General features: G+C 38.0%; 1 protein-coding gene across 1 annotated transcript in view; it reads right to left on the bottom strand.

Annotated features, from left to right (window-relative positions):
- Positions 1-368: 368 nt before the first annotated feature.
- The window catches only part of CEP192 (centrosomal protein 192kDa), a gene marked incomplete at its 3' end in the record, with an annotated part of 40,183 nt that continues 20,807 nt past the window's right edge, over positions 369-19,744 (bottom strand). The window contains exons 17-31 of the mRNA XM_009074782.1: positions 16,215-17,091; positions 14,881-15,029; positions 12,861-13,091; positions 11,322-11,447; positions 10,236-10,379; positions 10,006-10,069; positions 9,203-9,342; positions 8,989-9,081; positions 8,037-8,152; positions 6,301-6,477; positions 4,388-4,478; positions 3,509-3,685; positions 2,836-3,096; positions 2,522-2,634; positions 369-478 (exon numbers count right to left, since the gene is read on the bottom strand). Coding sequence (XP_009073030.1) covers positions 369-478; positions 2,522-2,634; positions 2,836-3,096; positions 3,509-3,685; positions 4,388-4,478; positions 6,301-6,477; positions 8,037-8,152; positions 8,989-9,081; positions 9,203-9,342; positions 10,006-10,069; positions 10,236-10,379; positions 11,322-11,447; positions 12,861-13,091; positions 14,881-15,029; positions 16,215-17,091 — 2,869 coding nt within the window. The remainder of the gene's footprint in view (positions 479-2,521; positions 2,635-2,835; positions 3,097-3,508; positions 3,686-4,387; positions 4,479-6,300; positions 6,478-8,036; positions 8,153-8,988; positions 9,082-9,202; positions 9,343-10,005; positions 10,070-10,235; positions 10,380-11,321; positions 11,448-12,860; positions 13,092-14,880; positions 15,030-16,214; positions 17,092-19,744) is intronic.

Here is a 19,744-nt window from a genome sequence, read left to right as displayed (position 1 = left end):
CTCTGCCAGGGGAGGGTTAGGTTTAGGTATTAGGAAGATATATTTTTATGGAGAGAGTAATTAGACATTGGAATGTGCTGCCCAGGGAGGTGGTGGATTCACCATCCCTGGAAGTTTTCAAGATGAGACTGGATGAGGCACTTAGTGCCATGGTCTAGTAACCACAGTAGGGTTGGACTCAATCTTTGAGGTCTCTTCTAACTCGGTTGATTCTATGATTCTTGCCCAATACATCTGTCCGGATTGAGAATTTTATTTCTACATTTATCAAAAAAAATAGCAAAGAAGAAACTAGGATTCAAGTCAAAAGCACATTTTGCACCAGAATATAAGTATTAGATTTTTCCTTTAAGAAGTCATAGGCTTACTTTCTGTCACATGCTGCTCCCCTTGAAATTCTTCATCAAATACAACATTTTTCAATAAGCTGTTTTCTGGGATTATATGTTTTTCTACCTCAGGTTGAAGCATCACAGCTCTGTTAAAGAGATAAACATGAGTCATTAAATTACACAAAGCACTAGAAACAACAATTTGAAAAGGTTGATAAGACTGGTAAGAATCCAGCACAATTTTCATTTTATCATTTCTCAACTACACCAAGCTCAAATCTGTGAGCATTTGTGGAAAACTGAAATCTTTTCATAATCTTAAAATGGTTAAAGAAATACCTGCTGTATTGCTGTAGAGTGAAAGAAAACACTGAAATAATGGTTGCCATATGTTTGTATTTGTATGATACTTATTCTCTGCTGCCAGTCACACCCATCTACTTTTCTGATAAGTATATCAGGCACCTGAAGGATGTTTCAATCACCACTGCAAACTGGAGAATTCTATTTTGGTTAGAAGTGAAAGCCTTTTGAGAGGCAAAATTGACTAGCCAATGTCAGAGTGGCAGCAGGCACCAGCCAACAGCACAAACAAGGAGCCAATGAGCATGACTGCCAACAGCATATAAAAGACTGGGAGGCATGGGGATATAAATAGTCCTGGGAGAAATGGGAAGCTGCAGATCTGCAAGACTAAACCTGGCATTCAGACAGGGTCAGAGCCATGGAGGTGGAAAGAATACCTGAGAACAACTAACCCTCAGGTCTAAACTACTTACCAGACTGCTGACTATATAAAATTTTGGAGTAAAGAACTTGAGGCACAAGTTGATGGGCTAGGCAGAGTACTCGTTCCACATTCTGATGCCTAAGTCCCAAACTATGTCCTCATTCTAGTGAACAATTACAGATTAGGGTTTGTCTGCCTCACAGCACTCAGTTATTTCAAGAAATAAGCATCTCTTTCAAATTGTCAAGAGAGATTTCAGAGAACCTCCCACCCAAAACTGACCAGCTAGACCTCTATTTTTGAGAGCCAAATGCTATGCCTGCTGACTAATAAAATCAGCAACAAATAATTTCACTCACATACCAATGTCCAGAGTCTGAATAAAAGAGTTTCCAACACTACCTGTGTAGTCACATCAAGCTTCTAAATGGGTATTCTGTTAATCTGCAGATCAAAACTTTTCCCTAAGTACTTTTTCCCTTTGAGAAGGATTCTATGATAGTCAGCATTGTCTCACACAAGAGTTCATACAAAACTCAGGAACAAGCATCTTCCAAAATCTACAATAAGCCAGTTTTCTATCAAGGTCACAAACACAGCTGTTCCATGAGCTTTTTATTCAAAGTCATGCAGTTAAGTTCAGCTATGTTTAATACTTCATTTGGACGACAATATACACAATGACTTTCACACATTGTCAGGCAATCACATTTAAAAGGTATAGTGAAATGCTGCCGTTCTCACTTCTTCAGTTTTGCACTGAATTATGATCAGCAGCACCTGAGTGCTCTACCTAGTCTTAACATTCTGCATTACACTATACACCATAGACAGCACAAGTCAAAAGTGTTACTCAAGTCACTGAAAGCAGAGCAAGTCATTTTCGTGTGTTATACAAATTGAAAAGGAGAGTAACACAGTCTTTAAGATAGCAAGATTATTAGTGCGTTACAAGCGTATATGGATGTTATTTCTCTCATATACACATCTACTCAAACACTGTCTTCGTCAACAGAATTCAACAAACCAAGGCATGAACCCTGTTCAAAGCTTAATACTACTAGATTTCAGTACTAGAACTTTTATTAGCTGTTTCTTTAAGCTACATATGTATTGGAAAGAGATACTGAGATAGACCACAACTCTTTTCCAATACAAAATAGAAAACATTGCCCCAAAACCCAGCACATTTGAATTGAAGAATGTTAAAAGAGAGTCAAACCCGCAACTGGAATTGTAGCTACAGTACGTAAGCAAAGCCACAAATGAACAAACCAAACCACCATCAACAATTTAGAGGTGCAAGATTCATACACCTCTTCCTATCATCACTGTCTTTTTTTATTTTGTTCTTGCTATTTTTGGAAGCATGTTAAAACTATACTTGTGGCAGCACACATCTCTACTTTTAAACTTTTTATTAAACTCCTGTCTGTTACAAAAGCAAAGTACATCTTACCTGCGATACTGCTGTCTAGAAACTTCATCTCCACAAAAAAAACACACTGTCGATACCAACGCGTTTGTGCCATGGATGTTTCTTTCCATTGGATTCCATGTTACAGTAACCACCTGATAAAACAAACAGACAACATACTCAGGGAAAAAAGTGTTATTGTTAGTATTGATGTTTGGAATACAAGTCAACAAATTACTGCAATACAAGTGAAACAGGACATAGCAAAAATGAGGTGAGATTTTTCTAAGGAACTGGACCCACATTTTCATTGATCACATTAATAAAAGTTGTGCAGAATCAAGGATTGTACTTACTTCATGTGTTCCTTCTCTTAGCACAAACTTCTCTGGAGATACCTTCATTAGCCCAGGATCCATCACTGTTTTGGACTGTAGGTTTGACAAGCACAGTGCTTTAACATAGGCAGCCCGAGAGCCTACGTTTCTCACGTGGAAGGAAGTTTTACTTGATCTTTCAGATGGTAATTCATGCAGTGTAATCAGGTAACTATCTGACAATTTTTTAACATTTTCTAAAATTATCTTGCTTGCTCCTCCATATCCACCTAATGGTATCTGGGAGAAGAAAAAACCAAAAACCATCACTTAAAAACCAGTACTTCAAATCAAAGTTTCTTAGTAAAACTTCTGTACAACCACGGTAAACAATATAAGGAGTTACAGGAAAAACAATGTTTAAAATGTGAGCTGAATACCTCGAAAAAATTTTAAAAGCTATATTTATTCAGTCTTTTTCAAGTGTACTTAATATTGGTTTAAGACCTACCTATACAACAAGACAAGTTCAGATTTCTTGACAATTCTAGAGTTAAAATCTTAGGCTACCTTAAATATAGTATATCAAATACATTTCATTCTTCCTTCACAAAGAGAAAAATTGCATGCAAAACTGACACTAATGTTCAAACTGTAAAATTTATGAAAATTATACATTTAAAATTATTACAAGTGAGGTTGAAACTCTTACAGTAAACTTAATTCCTGGCTGCAGACGAATCCCCAACAGTTTGATTTCCAACTTTGCAAAGCAGCAAGTTACTCGAGTAGGTGTAAACATCAGGTGTATGTTAGTATCTTCCTTGGGACGGATCTTGAGTTCCCAGCTACGAGTTAAGCGTTCTTCTGATCCAAATATATTCTGCAGCTACAAAAAGACATCAGAAGTGAGTGCCTACAGCAGGGAAAACACACAGCAGCAGAACTTACTACACTAGTAATTCAGAACTAACTCCTTCAAAATCTGGATTAACTCAGTTGACAATGGTATATATTTAAAGTTGCAAAGCTCAATATGCAATAAAAAAAGACCAAATTCAAGACACTTTACATTCTCACAATGAGCATGTTAGTGCCTCTCAATTTAGACAGTTTTTGTCTTCAATCCTGAGTACGGTAAGCCTGATACCAGGACTGTGTTAATTCTCTCTCAGTTTAATATTTCAGATAAAAGATCTGATTACCTGAGGGAAAAGGGGATATAAGCATATGTGAGCTATACAGCAATAAACCCTTTAGCTACGGTAATTCCCGAAGGCTAATCCCAGGGTTTCTATCCCCAAGTGGACTCCGTCCTGCAAGAAGGGTCACTGAGGGATCACTTCAAGTATTGACTCTGTTGTGATACAACAGCTTAGTGAGCTGTAAACTGAGCTTCAGTTTGCTGCAGCACTCTTATTTCAGCTGTTCCCAAGATTGCCAGTGTAGCTTAAGGTCTGCTACCACGTTCATCTTGGCAGTCTCAAAACAAATATAGAGCCTGCTAACACTTCAGGGCAAAAACATTTTGGTTATAAACACAGTTTGATAAGTGTCATAAACACTAAAGAGAAATTTTAATGACAGCCACCTGAAAGCAGTCTTGATCCTGGCCTCTTATCAACAGTCTTAAATGCTGTGTCTCAGACGGAGAGTCATTTCTTAGAGTTAATGTCTTCTGTCTGAAAAATATGTTTAGCAATATTTTACAGCAAATACAAATTAACTGCATATATTTACTCAGGGAAACAATGGAAATAGGAAAGTCAATTTTGAAGTAATTTAATGGGGGGAAAAAATCACCTCCTGGAACAACAAAATATGTTAGCTAGAAAGTTATTTCTATACTCCCAAACTTACAGACCTTACAATATTGTGCACCATAACACATGAATGCATATAGCAACATAATCCCAATACACATAACTGCAGCTTTTCTGAAGTTCAAGTACTGTACTTAACAGCCTGAACTCGAAAAGCAAGCAGCAGCTCTTTCAATACAAACCCCCTTAAAAATCCCCACTTTAGGACACAGTTACGATTAGATTATCCAGAGCCACATAGTTATTTAAAACCAGAACCTTGTTAGTCATCTGACCCCCAGATTCACTGGAACAGTTGAGAACAACTAAATGAAGGATAACTTTTCCTTTTCATGTACTTTTCAATGTGATAGTACCATAGACAGTTATGGTCATTTGGCATAATCAGGTTGACCAAAAAGGAAATCTTTTTCTTTCTGACACATCCTTGCACTGACCAGGCTTCTGGTACTCAGATCTTTCCTCAGAGGTAGGAAACATACCCAGCCAGAAGAGCAAGTGCCTGTGACATTTTAAAAAGTCAAAAAACATTCACAGAAGGCTGTGACAAGCTCTAAAACTGGCAAAAACATAAGAGAGCAGATCATGCAGTTAGAATCAAAGAGAAGGACAAAGAGAAAAAGAGCGAGAGCAAAGCCTCTCCCTGATTTTCAGTGGCAAACACTGTTTGTACTGCTTTGGAACAAAAATTATAAAAAAATTCAGCTTCCAAAAACAAAGGGCTCTTCTTAATTTTTATTTTCTGTTCCTTCTGCAGATAATGGTAGCAGTATACAGGAAATAAACAGTAATTCACAAACAAAAAAGAGCCCAAGCTACTATGTCAGAAGAACACTACCTTAACAAAACAGAAAAACAGAAATATAGCTATAAAACAATTCTTGGTTACAAACATGGATCACTTTTAAACTATAGGGAACACTGTTAGATTCCTCAAAAAGTTCAGTATCCACCAACAGTGGATTAGTCCCCAAAGTAATACTGCCTAGAAGTCCAGAGATCTGCAAAGCTGCAGCCTTTACATACAAAAGAAGCAAAGTATATCCAAACAACTATGAACAGTTGCACTAAAGCATTGAATCATTGAATACTGAACCCGTAAGCTTGAAACTAGGAGTCCAGACAAAAACTAGACTGAAGGATAAAACAATCACAATTAGAGACACAATGGATTCTCCACCACTAGAAGTTTTAACATCGGAACGCATTCAAATTCAAATAAATTAGGGGATGTTTGACAGTCTATGCTATTCAGATGGTCAAAATGCATTACCAGACTGGATTCTTTCAGTCTCAATGGATGAACTGAAGTAAAACAAGCAAAATTTACCTGTAGCAAGAGATGTGTCAAAAGAACCAACAAAAGTTTTCCACCAACTTAGAAAATATTTTTCTCCTCACTTCTACTTACATGACAAACTACACTTCAATATTCAGGTATTAGTCTAATGAGAACTAAAGAGTCTTCAAAAATACAAAGCTCAAACAAGATCATGGTTTGTTTCCAAAAATTTCTTGCACAAGAAAAATAATTGTAGTATACTGCTTCCCTCACCTGAGGCATAAAACAGCTTAGTTTATCACCTGTGGATTATTGATATGAACAGGAAATTTTACTTCAAATAAGCACAATATAAAATGCTTCACATGATATTCTATATGAACAGCTGTCCATACTTACACTGATGATCCAATTGGTACAGGTCCCCAGGCAATGAACTGCTTGTTGGAGAGGATGGGTGGGATGTCTGAGCACTCAGCAGCTGTAGACACAGGTCTGTTTTGCTCGGTCTCCACCTCACATTTTACTACCACTTCATACTGAGGCCCAGATGGCAGCACAAGGATTTTCAAAGTACTTGGAAAATAAATAAATAAATAAATAAAAATCCCACAACAGAACAAGATTAGGTGACGAAAACAAAACGTAACTGAAAAATAGATAGGCCTTTTCAAACTACCTTCTTGTGGGGAAAATAAAAATACTTGGGTTTATCTTATGACAAAGGCCAGCTTCAGGCACAGTAAAATTTAAATCCTTAGGACAGTAAATATGCATGCCACATGTACCTCACACACTCTTCTGAGGTATTTCATCTGGAAATTGTTCAGGTAAGCATTACAGAGACTACAACCAGGCAAATTACTTTTTGCCCATACTAATTTCTGATTATTTTGACAGACTAATTTTGGAAAGAAACAAAGTCTGGCTGTCTCTGTGTAAATTAAAGAGATGCTTTTTGAATGTCTTGCAAAACTATTTAATTTACACAAGTGTGAGACATCCAGGTGCCTCAAGGAAAGACATCAAGCTTTTAAATAACAGGCTGAAACATTTGCTGTAGCACAGAGAGGAACAAAACGCAAGAACCTCCATTCTAGCTGTAAGTGAATTCCTATGATGTTTGCTGACAGAGCCCTGCATCGCACTAGCAGGGAACATGGACTCCTGTTACTGCCTGAGTTAGTTTATTAGTTTTTTGGCAGCACTTGCATGTAGACTGCCAAGTTTCCAATCCTACACTTGAGTACCTTGAGCCCATAAAGCAAAGCAGCTACACATAATGTCACAGGAAAGCAAAGACTAATCCCTCTGCATGCCTATCCAATAGGATCATACTGTCACTAGCAAAGAATCTCTTAGCATTAATTTAATGCACTGGGTAGGCCTGGTTAAGCTAGACAGTGAAGCTGAACATATTTTGAAGATATTCTATGTCCATTCTTGCTCTGTTACAGCCCAAACATGTAACAAAAAAGGAAAGGCTGCTCTGGACAGACAAGTCAGACCCCTGCCACTGCTAAAACCTCTTACATGACACCAGAACTGTCACTTCAACCAATCTAGTACATTTCACAGAATGAAGTTCACCAGGCGTAAAACTATGAATGTTTCATCTGCAAAAGGAACATGTACATTAGTGTTGTACAGAATTTACAGCCAAACTTCTATTTGATTATGGCAGGCAAAGTTGATGAACACTTGTGATCCCAATCTGTGCTTGAGGCTTTTTCACATGTGAAATACAAATAACATTTCCCTTGTCTTAGCAGACTGTAGAAGAGGGAAGAAACTGAATGGGCTGCTGAAGGCAAGGACTTAGAAGCTTTGATGTACTTTAGAGACAATTGCCATATAAAGGGCTCCAGGGACTTCCTCCATTTATTTGCACTAAACAAGTCTCAAAGTATTTCTTGATGAGAAATATTACCTATTCATTAAGCTATACACAGCAGAAGAAGCAGATAAACTATGGAGAAGGTGAACCCTAGCAAAAATCTACTTTGTATTGAGTGAAGACACTTGAAAACAATGAAAGTCAGTGTACCTTGTAGGTAAAACTTTCCATTTGTTGATTACTTTAAGGACAAAAATAGTTCAGTTTAACACAGGCAGCACTGAATCAGTTTTATTACCTTTCTGTAGTAGTTATGCTTTCTGGAGAAAACAGGACAGTCACTTCTTGTTCTTCTCCAGGAAGAAGGAAAAGGCTCTCAGGTTCAACAGCAATGCAGCTGTCCTGATCTGATGTCTGAAAGCAGACAAGGGGAAAAGGAAGTGTTGGTTACTTATTTTAAGGGAGCAAACATTTCTACAACATGTAACACAACTTGCATGTGCATCTGTTGTACCGACAACCCAAATACACTTGGCACCTTAAAAACCACAACCAATTAGTATCCAATATCATCTAGTTATTGTGGCATTTGTGGTACTAGTCATACATTCTATTTCCATGGCCCCTAATCCAAGAAATGATGAGTTCACAAAACCTCAATTTAATTTTTTTTAATGTAAAATAGGACCAACTGCTCCCCCCATTGACTTTGAAATGCTAGTTTCAAATATGTTTAGTTACCTTCCAATCTGGGATCACACTTACTACAGATTCTCAAGAAAATTAAAGTCAAGTAAAGACATTGCGTATCTGAAAAGAACTCGTGCCATATTTAGGTTGGCAAGATGTACACTGAAAACTAATACAGCTTTGTTACGAAGTGCAGATGTTTCCCAATGCTAATATTCATCTTTGCTCTAAACAGGCTTGACTCTACTAGCTAATTAGCTCCTGCTGTGCAGCACAGGATTCACTACTTTTACATATCTGTCATATGCTTGTTAAAACTCAGTATAAAATCATAGAGGTATGTTTGTTAAAACAAATATAACTGAAGTTGAGCAACAGAACACCCATATGCTTCTACTAATAATGTAAGCTAAACCCTTTGCTTTCATTCTCTTCACATGAAGTTGTAAACCTTCTGTCAAACCACAGAGCTGAGCTAAAATCCCAAGGCTCAGCTCTACTTTCAATACAACATCAATGGCAAGAAAAATCACAATTTCAAGAGGGAAAAGCCAACCTACCTTAACCTTCAAATGTACACCAATGTTCCCAGCATTTTTCAATGGCAGCTGCTGCTTGACTGTTGAACCCACACTAGTAGACAGATGCATGGTCTGTAAAAAGTAAGTGTGTGTGTATGTATATATACATACATAATAAAACTAAACATCACAAAAGAAGTAGGCGAAGAGAGGCAAACTATTCTGGAAACACACTTTGTAAATGCACACAAACCTGTAAGTCCTTAGGAGCATGTATCCTTGCTGTTCCAGCTCTTGCTCGGAGAGGAATACTTTTAATCACAGTGCTAGGTCCTGCGCTATCCACTTCCACATCCACTCGTGCCAAGAACTCATCAGCTGGACCCAAGGAATCTAGAAATGGTTTCGTAAGTAACAAAGGCAAGCAAGTCTGCTAATAGCAAAGGACATTCCTATGGATGTGCCTCTCATGTCAGCTACTGTTCAATCTTCACCTATTGATGTTGTGGAGATACTAACAGAAGCTCTGCCATTACTCTGGCAACAGTGGTTTCTCCCTCTTTTAAATAGAGTCTCACAAGATCTTATGTAAGAGTTTTACCTTTCCGTAAATACGACTGAAATTGCCCCTAATGCAAACAACAACAGCAAAATCTTACCATACCAACTGAACTAGCTGATGTACGTACTATTTTCTATTCAGTAAGCCAGAAAAATTCAAATGTTCCTTCAAATTTATGTATTTCTCATCTATTTTGCAACCAATGCAATGCTCTCTGAAGTGATGAGTAACACAAATTCCACACATCTTGCAGTACACACTTTGTACAGCTTGCTACTGAAGTATAAATGTCCCTGATAACATACAAAGGATTAAGACATAGAAGTTCTGCCTCTACAATTACTAAACCTAAATGTGATACCCAAAATATTAGGACACACAAACCAAAGACGACTATTTCATTTCAAGTCTGCAGCCTGCTCCTGCCATTCTAACAGATGCATACATTGTAAGTCAAATTTTTTTCAGCTGAAACAAAAATCAGATTGCTATACCTGAACAAGAACTTTGTTTCTTAGGTGCATGGAACAGAACCCAAACAGTTAAAGCTTCAGGATCCTGGAAAAGAAATTGTTTGACTCGTCTTACAGGAGAGAGAAAATTATTAAGAGATAAAAAAATAAACCCGAACAAAAAACTACCCATAAAAATCAAACAAAACTATACTGCTCAAATAGGTAGCCAGCAAGCAACAGCAAAAATCAGCCAAATACAAACTACTCACTTGCCCATCATAGCTTGCATGTATCACATGATTTATAACTGATGGAGCTGCTGCCTGAGAAACTGCATCCATCTGGAGGGATTGTTCATTAGAAGTATTAACTGGTTCCTTGGAAAAGGTGAAGCAACGCCAAGCTACTGCATTCTGTCAAAGAAATAAAAAGTATTACAAGGATTCAATCTCCTATTCTCACTAACAACAATGCTGATGAAGCTGAGCAATGCAAGACAAGTTTTGAATGATCCATGTTGTATAAAAAAAGACAAAAAATTAGCCTATAGTTTCACTTAGAATATGATAGTCTAGCATATCCTCTAAAAATAGTCTAAAATACTTCTGAATCCAGACAGTTGAAGCCTTCAACAAGTTTGGCTGTTCAAGACCAAATGTCACTAGTCACCAAGAAAACCTGATCCACCTTAATATAAAGCCAGTCCTTTCTTGTTCCCCCACATAAAGGCAACAACAGCTCTTCCCACAGCACAAAGCAGCAGCCAGTCTACCCAAACCCCTGAAATCCACATTGCCACAGGGATGCAGGGAGGAGCACAGTGTGGCCTGTAATACAGATTATGATTCTCTAGTGGGAGACAAAGCAGAGAGAGCAAAGGGTCCTGCTCTTGCTCCTGCACAGAAAGAGAGAACATGTTAAACTTGCTAGAAGCAAGCTTGGCTGCTTGTTTGACCAGTCAGCTGTTCCATTGAAATAGTGGAATACGTCTCCAGCTTCTCAGGGGGAAGGCTTAGGCAAAACAACATTTTTTGCTATCTGCTGCCCTGTGCTATCAAAGCAAGCATCGGAGGCAGGAGTCCACGGCTAGGCTATAAAAACTAACACACACACACACACACAAAATGAAAACCCACACCTATCCCAGAAGCACTTTTGTTGGTGCAATTGCAGTAGAATCAGATTACCACCCTGCCAAAATAATTTATGCCCTGACTAACCAGAGACTTCTTGGGAGACTTACATCCAGTGTCCAGGGTTTATTTCTTAATGATAGATAACATAAGGTGTTTGGGTATTAAAATTCAGTATCGCAAGACGTTAACTTCCCCATACAGGAAGTTTACTGTACTTACTGCATTAACAATAAGCCTAATTGGCACAAAAGCATGGGTTTTGTTGATGAGTTTTAGAGGAAGAGCCTTCCAACTGCCAGAAGTCAAGTCACCAAAATCGAGACAATCTCCTTTTCCTGCTTCCACCTGGTTTTAAGACAAAGCAGAACTTAGAAGGATGGGAAAAAACCTCCAAAACACACTCCAGCATACAAAAGCACCAGGAAAGTAAGAATGCTATTCACCTATTCCATCCTCTTAATGCTATAAAGCACATACAATACAAATCTCCCACCAGGGGTAGGAGGAGTCTAAGAAACATTTCCTTTGATATTATAAGGGGTTACGGCCAACAGACAATCCCTCACATATTCTGCCTCAATCAATTAAGCCAATCTTAGTGCAATGTTTATCCACCAAAAACCCAGCACACAACCAAATTATTTTGGCTAAGTTAAAATAAAAGTAAGTTTAAACCATTATTATTGCTAGCAAGTAAGTATTGTCAGTTTTATATAGTTAAAAAGTAATTTTAGCAAGTTAAAAGGTGAGAAAATAACTAAGGGGAAATTAATTTTTGCTAGCATAAAAACATTCAAGTGTCATGACCTGCAGCAAAATACAACTTTTATTTGGTACTTTTTCCAGTCTCAATAATATAACAAGACATGCAGAGATAGAGCATAGGATTTAATTTGAACTTAAATACAAGGTAAGTCTAAAGAACTATACCATGAAGAAAGGAGGATTTCTACAAACTGCATATAAAAATATATTAAAATTTATGGAAGAAGCATTAAAAATTAGATCCATTCATGTGCATTCATTACTTTAAAACATACACTTAGCCCAAAGTAAGTTAACAGAACACCTTAAAATGGAAAAAAAAATTGTTAACTGCGGCTAATGAGCGCAAATTTTACTTTTATCAACAGTGTCAAAGACTACCATGTAATTTGTTCAGGCACCTCCAAAAGTATCATCAAGCCCATTTCTGTCTGTCCATACTCTTAAAATTAAGACTGCATGAAGCCAGATTTAGCTCTTCATGTGACACAGTCTCTCACCTAGCTGTTCTTCATGATAAAACAAAAGACACAGCATTTTATACATCCACTTACTTTAAAATTTTAATTAGTCCAAAATAAGAAAATATTCTCTACAACTATAAACAAGTTGGAAGGGATAAGAAACCAAAGCACAGTCTACCTGATGTAAAAAGTAAAGAAATACTTACAGTTGGAAATAAATGGCTTTTGGTATATTTCATGTGCATAGAAAGCATTAGATGCTTAACATCTCATCCAGTCTTAAAGTAACACCTTTTAATTTATTGTTTTCAGACAGAATCCTTTATTTCCAGATAGGTGCTTTTCCACAACTAGAACTTCAGACAGCAGTAAGTTTCTCCAACATTCTTTTATATTCCCTTCACACTCAAAGCTTATGAAATTCCAGGTTTCTCTAAGGAACAACCTCACATTCCTATTATCTGCTAGTGTCATTTAACTATTTATAAAATTGCAACAACAAAAAACCCCACAATAAGTAGCTACTTACTTCTAAATTGGGATTTTCAGCCACTGCTGTCAGAACTACTCTACTTGCCAAAGCTTCTGACTGAACTATTGTCTCAGCATCTGCAGACACTGGCCAAGATGAAACATTAAGAATGAACTGAAAGACCCCCGAGTGAAGAGGTAAGAAAAGTATTTTCAGATCGTTGGTAGAATAGGATCCTACGATGGTTCTGTTCTTGAAAACCAGACATTGGTATTTCGCAACATCCATCTGAAAAACAAAACCTCTGTCATTTTCAACAGGCCTTTTGCCAGAAGACAGCTGCTTTCCAAATACCATTTATCTGGCACCACTGTTCAGCACAGACAATTTGTATATGTTTTTCCTCCATTTAATTAACGCATCTTCATATCCATATCTCACTCCCACCACACTCAACTGTAGGCATTTTCTTTTAGTTTAAAGAGGTAAGTCAGCCTGAAAGTTGCTGGGGTTTCTTTCCAGCATCTAGTGCAAGATTAACACTGGGATTATAGTACTTATTATAGCTGAAAAATAATTCCTAAGTAAAACTCTGATTTTTGAGAAAGAACAGCAGCAAAATAAACAAAGCCAATTCTACTTTGTGCTTTCTGCCATCGAAGATGGGAAGAAGAGATATGGTTGAAGAGTAGTGAAAGGTCAGTATATAGAAGTCACCTGTAAATCCTAGTGCAAATGTCTTAAAGTTTCTGTTCTGAACATATTCATAGACAAGTTTCAAGCAGGAGAGAGAAACTGTAATTCATACTCAATATATCTCAGAGTTGACTAAAAAAATGGGGTTTAATTATACTGTGCAAAAAAATGTACACATTTTTTCATGGAAACTGTAAAGGAATTTCATTTAAAAATCACCTCTTGATACAACAGAATCTCAGGTTAGAAGAGCTGCATAAAAAAAGCCCCATGATACTGAGTGATTAGAAAAATATGTAAGAAACCTTAACTCTTATATGCACGTGTATATATACACAGAGAACTGCAGTTCGGTGCTCTTTAAAGAGGAAACATTCCAAGAAAAAGAGATCAAACCCAGAAATTATACTCCTGGAAAGACACATGCTACATCTGCTGGAACAACATAGCTAAGGAGGGATGTGATCAGGATTTATAAGACTTACTATCTCCAACATATAAAGCGAATCATTGTCAGCTACTTCTCAGTGATACAGAACAAATCAAAACAGCAAGAAGCAGATTTTTTAAAAAAAGAAAAAAGCAATACTACATACAATCCACAACTGAACTGTGGACAACACTACATAATTTCAAAGTATTAACTTGATAAAGAGCAGCCCACCAAAAACTAACTAGGACAGAAATAATCTCTATCACAAAAAGTTCCCAAGCATCAATCTGCCAGAAGCTCCAAGTACCTTACGCTTGTTCTGTTGGTATATTCTTCTCTACTAACTGTATATATCAGCAAAGGAAATTAAATCATACTGATGGAGCTTTAATCTAACCCATTCTCATGTTCTTGAGGTATTTTACCTCTGGAACTATTACTGTGATAACAAAGTAGATAGGATTTAATAAAATTCAAGCGCAAGATGCTCAATCTATGGCCTATACTTGCCTACAATCCACAGAACAACTGATCTACCCTGAACCCTGCTCCAAATATTTCTCCTTCTCCATCACTTAAGATCTCCTGATTTTAAGAAAAATGGGAGCAAACCACCAAAAATGTTTTAGGAGTAATTGTCATCAGCATGAATCCTTTCCTTCCTAGGGCTGTCTTTTCTTGCCCACACAAAGGTGGGAATGAATACCCAGCAAACTCAAACCTACCACACTGTGCACACAAAACAATTGTACAAGTCAATCCCGTGGTGTGGCATTTACCTCTCAAAGACTACTTGTTGGAGGGTAGCACTGCTTTGTGCATATTCATCATTAAACAGGGCAAAAATGATAAATCTGTACAGAGGGCTCTAATTCTACATGCAACATCTGGTAAGATGACAGCATTATTCAGACTAAAAAAAAAAAAAAAAAAAAAGAGATCTCTTACCTTTTCCCCATTAACTGAAACACTGAGTATCCCAATGCTGACCTGCAACCAGCGGTCAGTGGGATTGTAAATGCTAAGAACCGTCTGTGATGCGATTCCCACACAACAGGCGTTAGGGAACTTCAGTTCTTCTGGTACTTTTACATGTCCTTAGGAAAAAAATATTCTCCTGTTAGTTCTGAGTACCCAGAAGCAAATCAGCACACAGGCTGCCACCATGTCAAGCTTAGAAACTCCTTTGGCAAATGCTTCATTATGGCAAGGAAATGTTTGATTCCTACAGTTCTTATAAGGATGTTTTCCGTAAGTCCGAAACTTAAAATTTCAATCGTTTCTAATTTGCATCTTACTTGAAGTTCTATTGCCACAAAAATAAATACTCATGGAAATAGCACATTCCTTGCAGATGCACAAAGTGTATGTATACAACTCACACAACATAATCCGTGGTCACAATTTATTCAGTACTAGCCCAACTCAGAAAATCTGAGTATCAGTATTGACACTGTGTTAATATAAAGACAAGTAAAAAGTAAGATTGATCAAATTTCACCATGTTACAATGCACTAACAAGATCAATGATTTAGAACAGTCAATAAACAAGGTATAAGCAGCCACAAATTCTAACCTTCAACCCCACTGTTTTGTCATTTTGACTGAAAGAATTAGCCAGAAAAAAAAGCGTAACAAAAAACCACTAATGAGATCACAGGTTAAAGGAAGTTTTTCAAATGAAATACTCATTTGCAATGGTTAGGTTTAGAGCTAAGTCACGATACAGAGCAATAGCAGAAAGGACAGAAGACACTTAGGAGCTTGTGTTTCTCCTTCATAACCAGCAAACAGTTTAAATCCTCCACTCTCCTCCTTGGAGCTTTGGCCCTAAGCCACTGCTAATGCCAAATTAGGCTGAAAACAGAAATGTCATCTACTTTCTAGGTAAAATACAACAGAATTTCCAGAGCATGATTTGTATTGCCTAGTAAAAACTGCAGCCAGGATTTCTCTTCTTCCTATGAAAGGCAGTTCTAGATCACTTACACAAACACAAAACTACTGAATGCTGAAGAACACTGAAATACTTCTAAGTTATGAGAAGTTTCATTTAAGACCATTAGGGAGGCTACAAGAATAGACACTGAGTTAAGAGAACATCATTAAACAAGGAAAATAGCTAATAGGTATCTTTTTAAATAACAAAGCTGGCATAAATAATAACTGCAGTTATACTCAGTAGTCCTCTTAATTTTATTTACTATAGTATTAGCAATATTGCTATCACCATTCTTGTCCACAGCTGTATTTTAAACACACTGCAAAAAAACACACTTACCAATACCAGGTGACTTTGACAACTCCCACTCATTTCTACCAGCTCCAAGAGGCAGTCCAGGACATGATTTTATATTTAAGATATTATTATTCCATGAAGTAGAGTGTGGATAAAATGAAGTTGCACTCAAAGAGCCAGGACCAATACCTGGACCTAAAGGAATTCCTACCAAAAGCGGATTCTCAACATGTCCTGTTGGGATGCCAGAACATGGAAGCCCCGCTGAAAGGCCAAAACCTGCAGAGCTGCCACCATGAAACTGAGGCAGAACTGTATTAACAGGAGATGGTATATTTCCCAGATGCTGCTGTGCAAATGGAGTTGTGGCAAGAAGATGTCCTGTAAGCAAGGTGGGAACAGATGAAGAAATTGCTTGACTCTCAGAGGTAGAGACATGGGACTTAAAGGTTGAAATAGGAACATACTGTCCACCAGATGAGTTTTGACTGCATGGCACGTAAGTCTTTAACCCAGAATATATGGGTAAACCTTGTCTCTGTGCTTTGCTTGTTTGATCCTGACACACTTCTCGTGCATCAGCATTGACAGAAAGTGGCTGAGAGACAGAGAATTTACTTGGTACACCTGATTTAACATGGTCTAGCTCTTTGTGATTTGCTGTTACGTTTGAAGGAATAGATGCAAGCTGCTTTTCAGTCTTTGAAAAACCTTTGGGCAGTTCTTGAACCAGTATATTATCTAAATTTCTCTGAAGACCTGCAAACTCATTTTCTTCTTGTTTCTGGTCAATACTACGTAGTGCTTCTTTTCTATTTCTTTGACATGAGTGGTCTTGCAGATTTTCATTTGTGTGTTCCTGTGAAGGAGCTGGGCTGGCTCGAATTATCGTTGTGCTCAGTTCACTAGCATTTTCAGCCTGGTAAACAAATAGAACATGCAGTATTACATACTTTAGAGAAGCAAATCGGGTATATAAGACAGACCTTAATACAAGTATTGCCTATAAAAGAAACCTTCCTGTCTGACTATTATTGGTACTGCCACCCAATATAAATAATCAAGTCTATCAAGTCTCCTCTGAAGTTTCACTTTTGTAACAACTGCAGGTCTTTGCCTTGAACAAGAACACCTGTAACCTCAACCTGTCTGCTATGCAAAGTCACATTCTACTGAGTCTGGCTGGGATAGAATTAATTTTCTTCAGAGCAGTCCCTATGGTGCAGTACTTTTTAGATTTGTGTCCAAAACAACCAGTGTTTCTGCTACCACTGAGCAGTGCTTGCACAATGTCAAGGCCTTCTCCATTTCTCACTCTGCTGCTCCAGAGTAGGCTGGGGGTGAGCAAGAGTTAATGCAGGGACAGAGTCAGGACAGCTGACCCAAACTGACCCAACAGAGAATCCATACCATGAAGTATTATGCTCAGCAATAAAACTGTGGGGGAATTTTTCCAAAGTAGCAGCTTCTTGGAGACCACATGGTCATTTGTCTGTTGATAGCAAATAATTGATCTTACACCATTTTGCCCCTTGCCCTGATTCACTTATCAAACCATCTTTTGTCTCAACCCACAAGTCCTCCAGGCTGTCCTTCTACCCTTCCAATTCTCCCTTCCATTCTGCTGGAAGGATGGGGGGGAGCCCTTAGCTACCACCTAGGGTCAAACCAGCATACTACACATTAACACTAGAAGAATGCTTTGCTCTCAGAAGTCACCATCAACTAAAAGAATTACCACAGGGCCAAAAATTTTTGCCTTCCTATGATTTTATAAAGTCACTCTGTGGGCAAACAACTGTACTATAAAAAAGCTAAATGCAGCAGATTCCTAAACTCACTGTCAGTTTCCCAGACAATATTACCCTAAAAAACAGAACCCTGCAGTGAGTTGTCTTATTTGTTGTGTTTGGATCCAATACCAGGAAGACTTTCTCATTTAAAAATCAAATAAATCACCGAACAGCATCCAGGTGTGGTATAGATTATTTCTCTCCATATCCTTTATGACTTTCTTGAACGCAAAGGTGCTTAGTAAGGCCTAAGTCTCTTTCAATGAGAAACAAGAGTCACCAAGTATAAAGAGTCCACTAACAAAATACTGATGTGATTAGGTATCAAATCCATACTTCAGGTTCTTAGTAAAAGCTAATAACCTAGAAGCTTAAGTTATTGTAACATCATAGCAGACATTATTTTTTTGAGGACAAAACAAAAACAGACCAAAGCACTGAAAGACACAATTTCCAGCTTTGTAAGGAAATAAAGGTAGGAACTGAATGGCCTTGAACCAATCACTAATCAAGTGGATTCGGGATGCGTGAAAATGGAACTGACACAAACATTTTCTTTGTGCACAAAGAAATCATTCAGGTGCAGAGACCTTCCACTTTAGACAGGCATGCATGGTGTAGCTAGAATGAGCACACCTCACCCCCTTTCTCAGTTCCTCTTAGTCGAGTCTTAAGAGATTTTTACTTAGAAATCAAACTAAGAGAAAAACAAGTACAAATCATAAATACACATACACAAAATGTCTTTCCAGGATCCTCCTATTGGGTTAACTGTCAAGAGCAAAGATGATTACACCTTCTCATGCACTGTTCATAGCTACTAATAACATCACTGACACTAATCAGTAGATGAGGACTGACCATAGAAAAACCACCCTCCCACAACTGGCATCACACTTCGCTGCCTTCACAATGGAAATGTGGATGGAACTCCTGGGTTGCATCAAAAGCACTGTGGCCAGCAGGTCAAAAAAGGCGATTCTCTCTCTCTACTCTGCTCTCGTGAGATCCCACCTGGAGTACTGCATCCAGCTCTGGTGTCCCCGATATGAGAAGGAAATGGAACTGTTGGGGCAAGTCCAGAGGAGGGCCACAAAGCTGACAGAGGACTGGAGCACCTTCCCTACAAAGATAGGCTGAGAAAGTTGGGGCTGTTTGGCCTGGAGAAGAGAAGGTTGCATGGAGACCTCGTAGCAACCTTCCAGTATCTAAAGGGGCCTACAGGGAACCTGGAGAAGGACTCTTCATTACGAACTGTAATGATAGGACAATTGGAAGAGGGAAATTTAGGTTAGATGTTAATAAGAAATTCTTTACTGTGAGGGTGCTGAGACACTGGAACAAGTTGCCCAGGGAGGAACCCTGGCAGTGTTTGAAGCCAGGCTGGATAAAGCCCTGAGCAACCCGAGCTATTGGAAAGTGTCCCTGCCCACCACAGGAGGAGTTGGGACCAGATGATCTTTAAGGTCCATTCCAACCTCTTAACATTCTATGATTCTATAACTCCAGGCATCTCCCATGCCAATCTGAAAAATGAAAGTGGTCCCTAGATGTGCTGCAAGGTTCATTTTTCTCTTGTGAAGTATATCCATATCACAGATTGCATTTGCAAAAACTGAGTTTCAAAATAATCTTTTTAAAAAGTTTCAGAACCAAAACTAGACAGTGTTGTATCAAAGCAATCAGACATCAGCTCAGGATACACTTACCTAGAAACTCTGACCCAGGAACAAGAGAGCTACACAAAAGGATGAAGAGTATCTACAGTATAAAGCAATT

This window comes from Acanthisitta chloris, unplaced genomic scaffold (assembly GCF_000695815.1).
Source record: "Acanthisitta chloris isolate BGI_N310 unplaced genomic scaffold, ASM69581v1 scaffold8025, whole genome shotgun sequence".
NCBI classification, from domain to species: domain Eukaryota; kingdom Metazoa; phylum Chordata; class Aves; order Passeriformes; family Acanthisittidae; genus Acanthisitta; species Acanthisitta chloris.
This window is presented reverse-complemented; position numbering and strand designations above follow the sequence as displayed.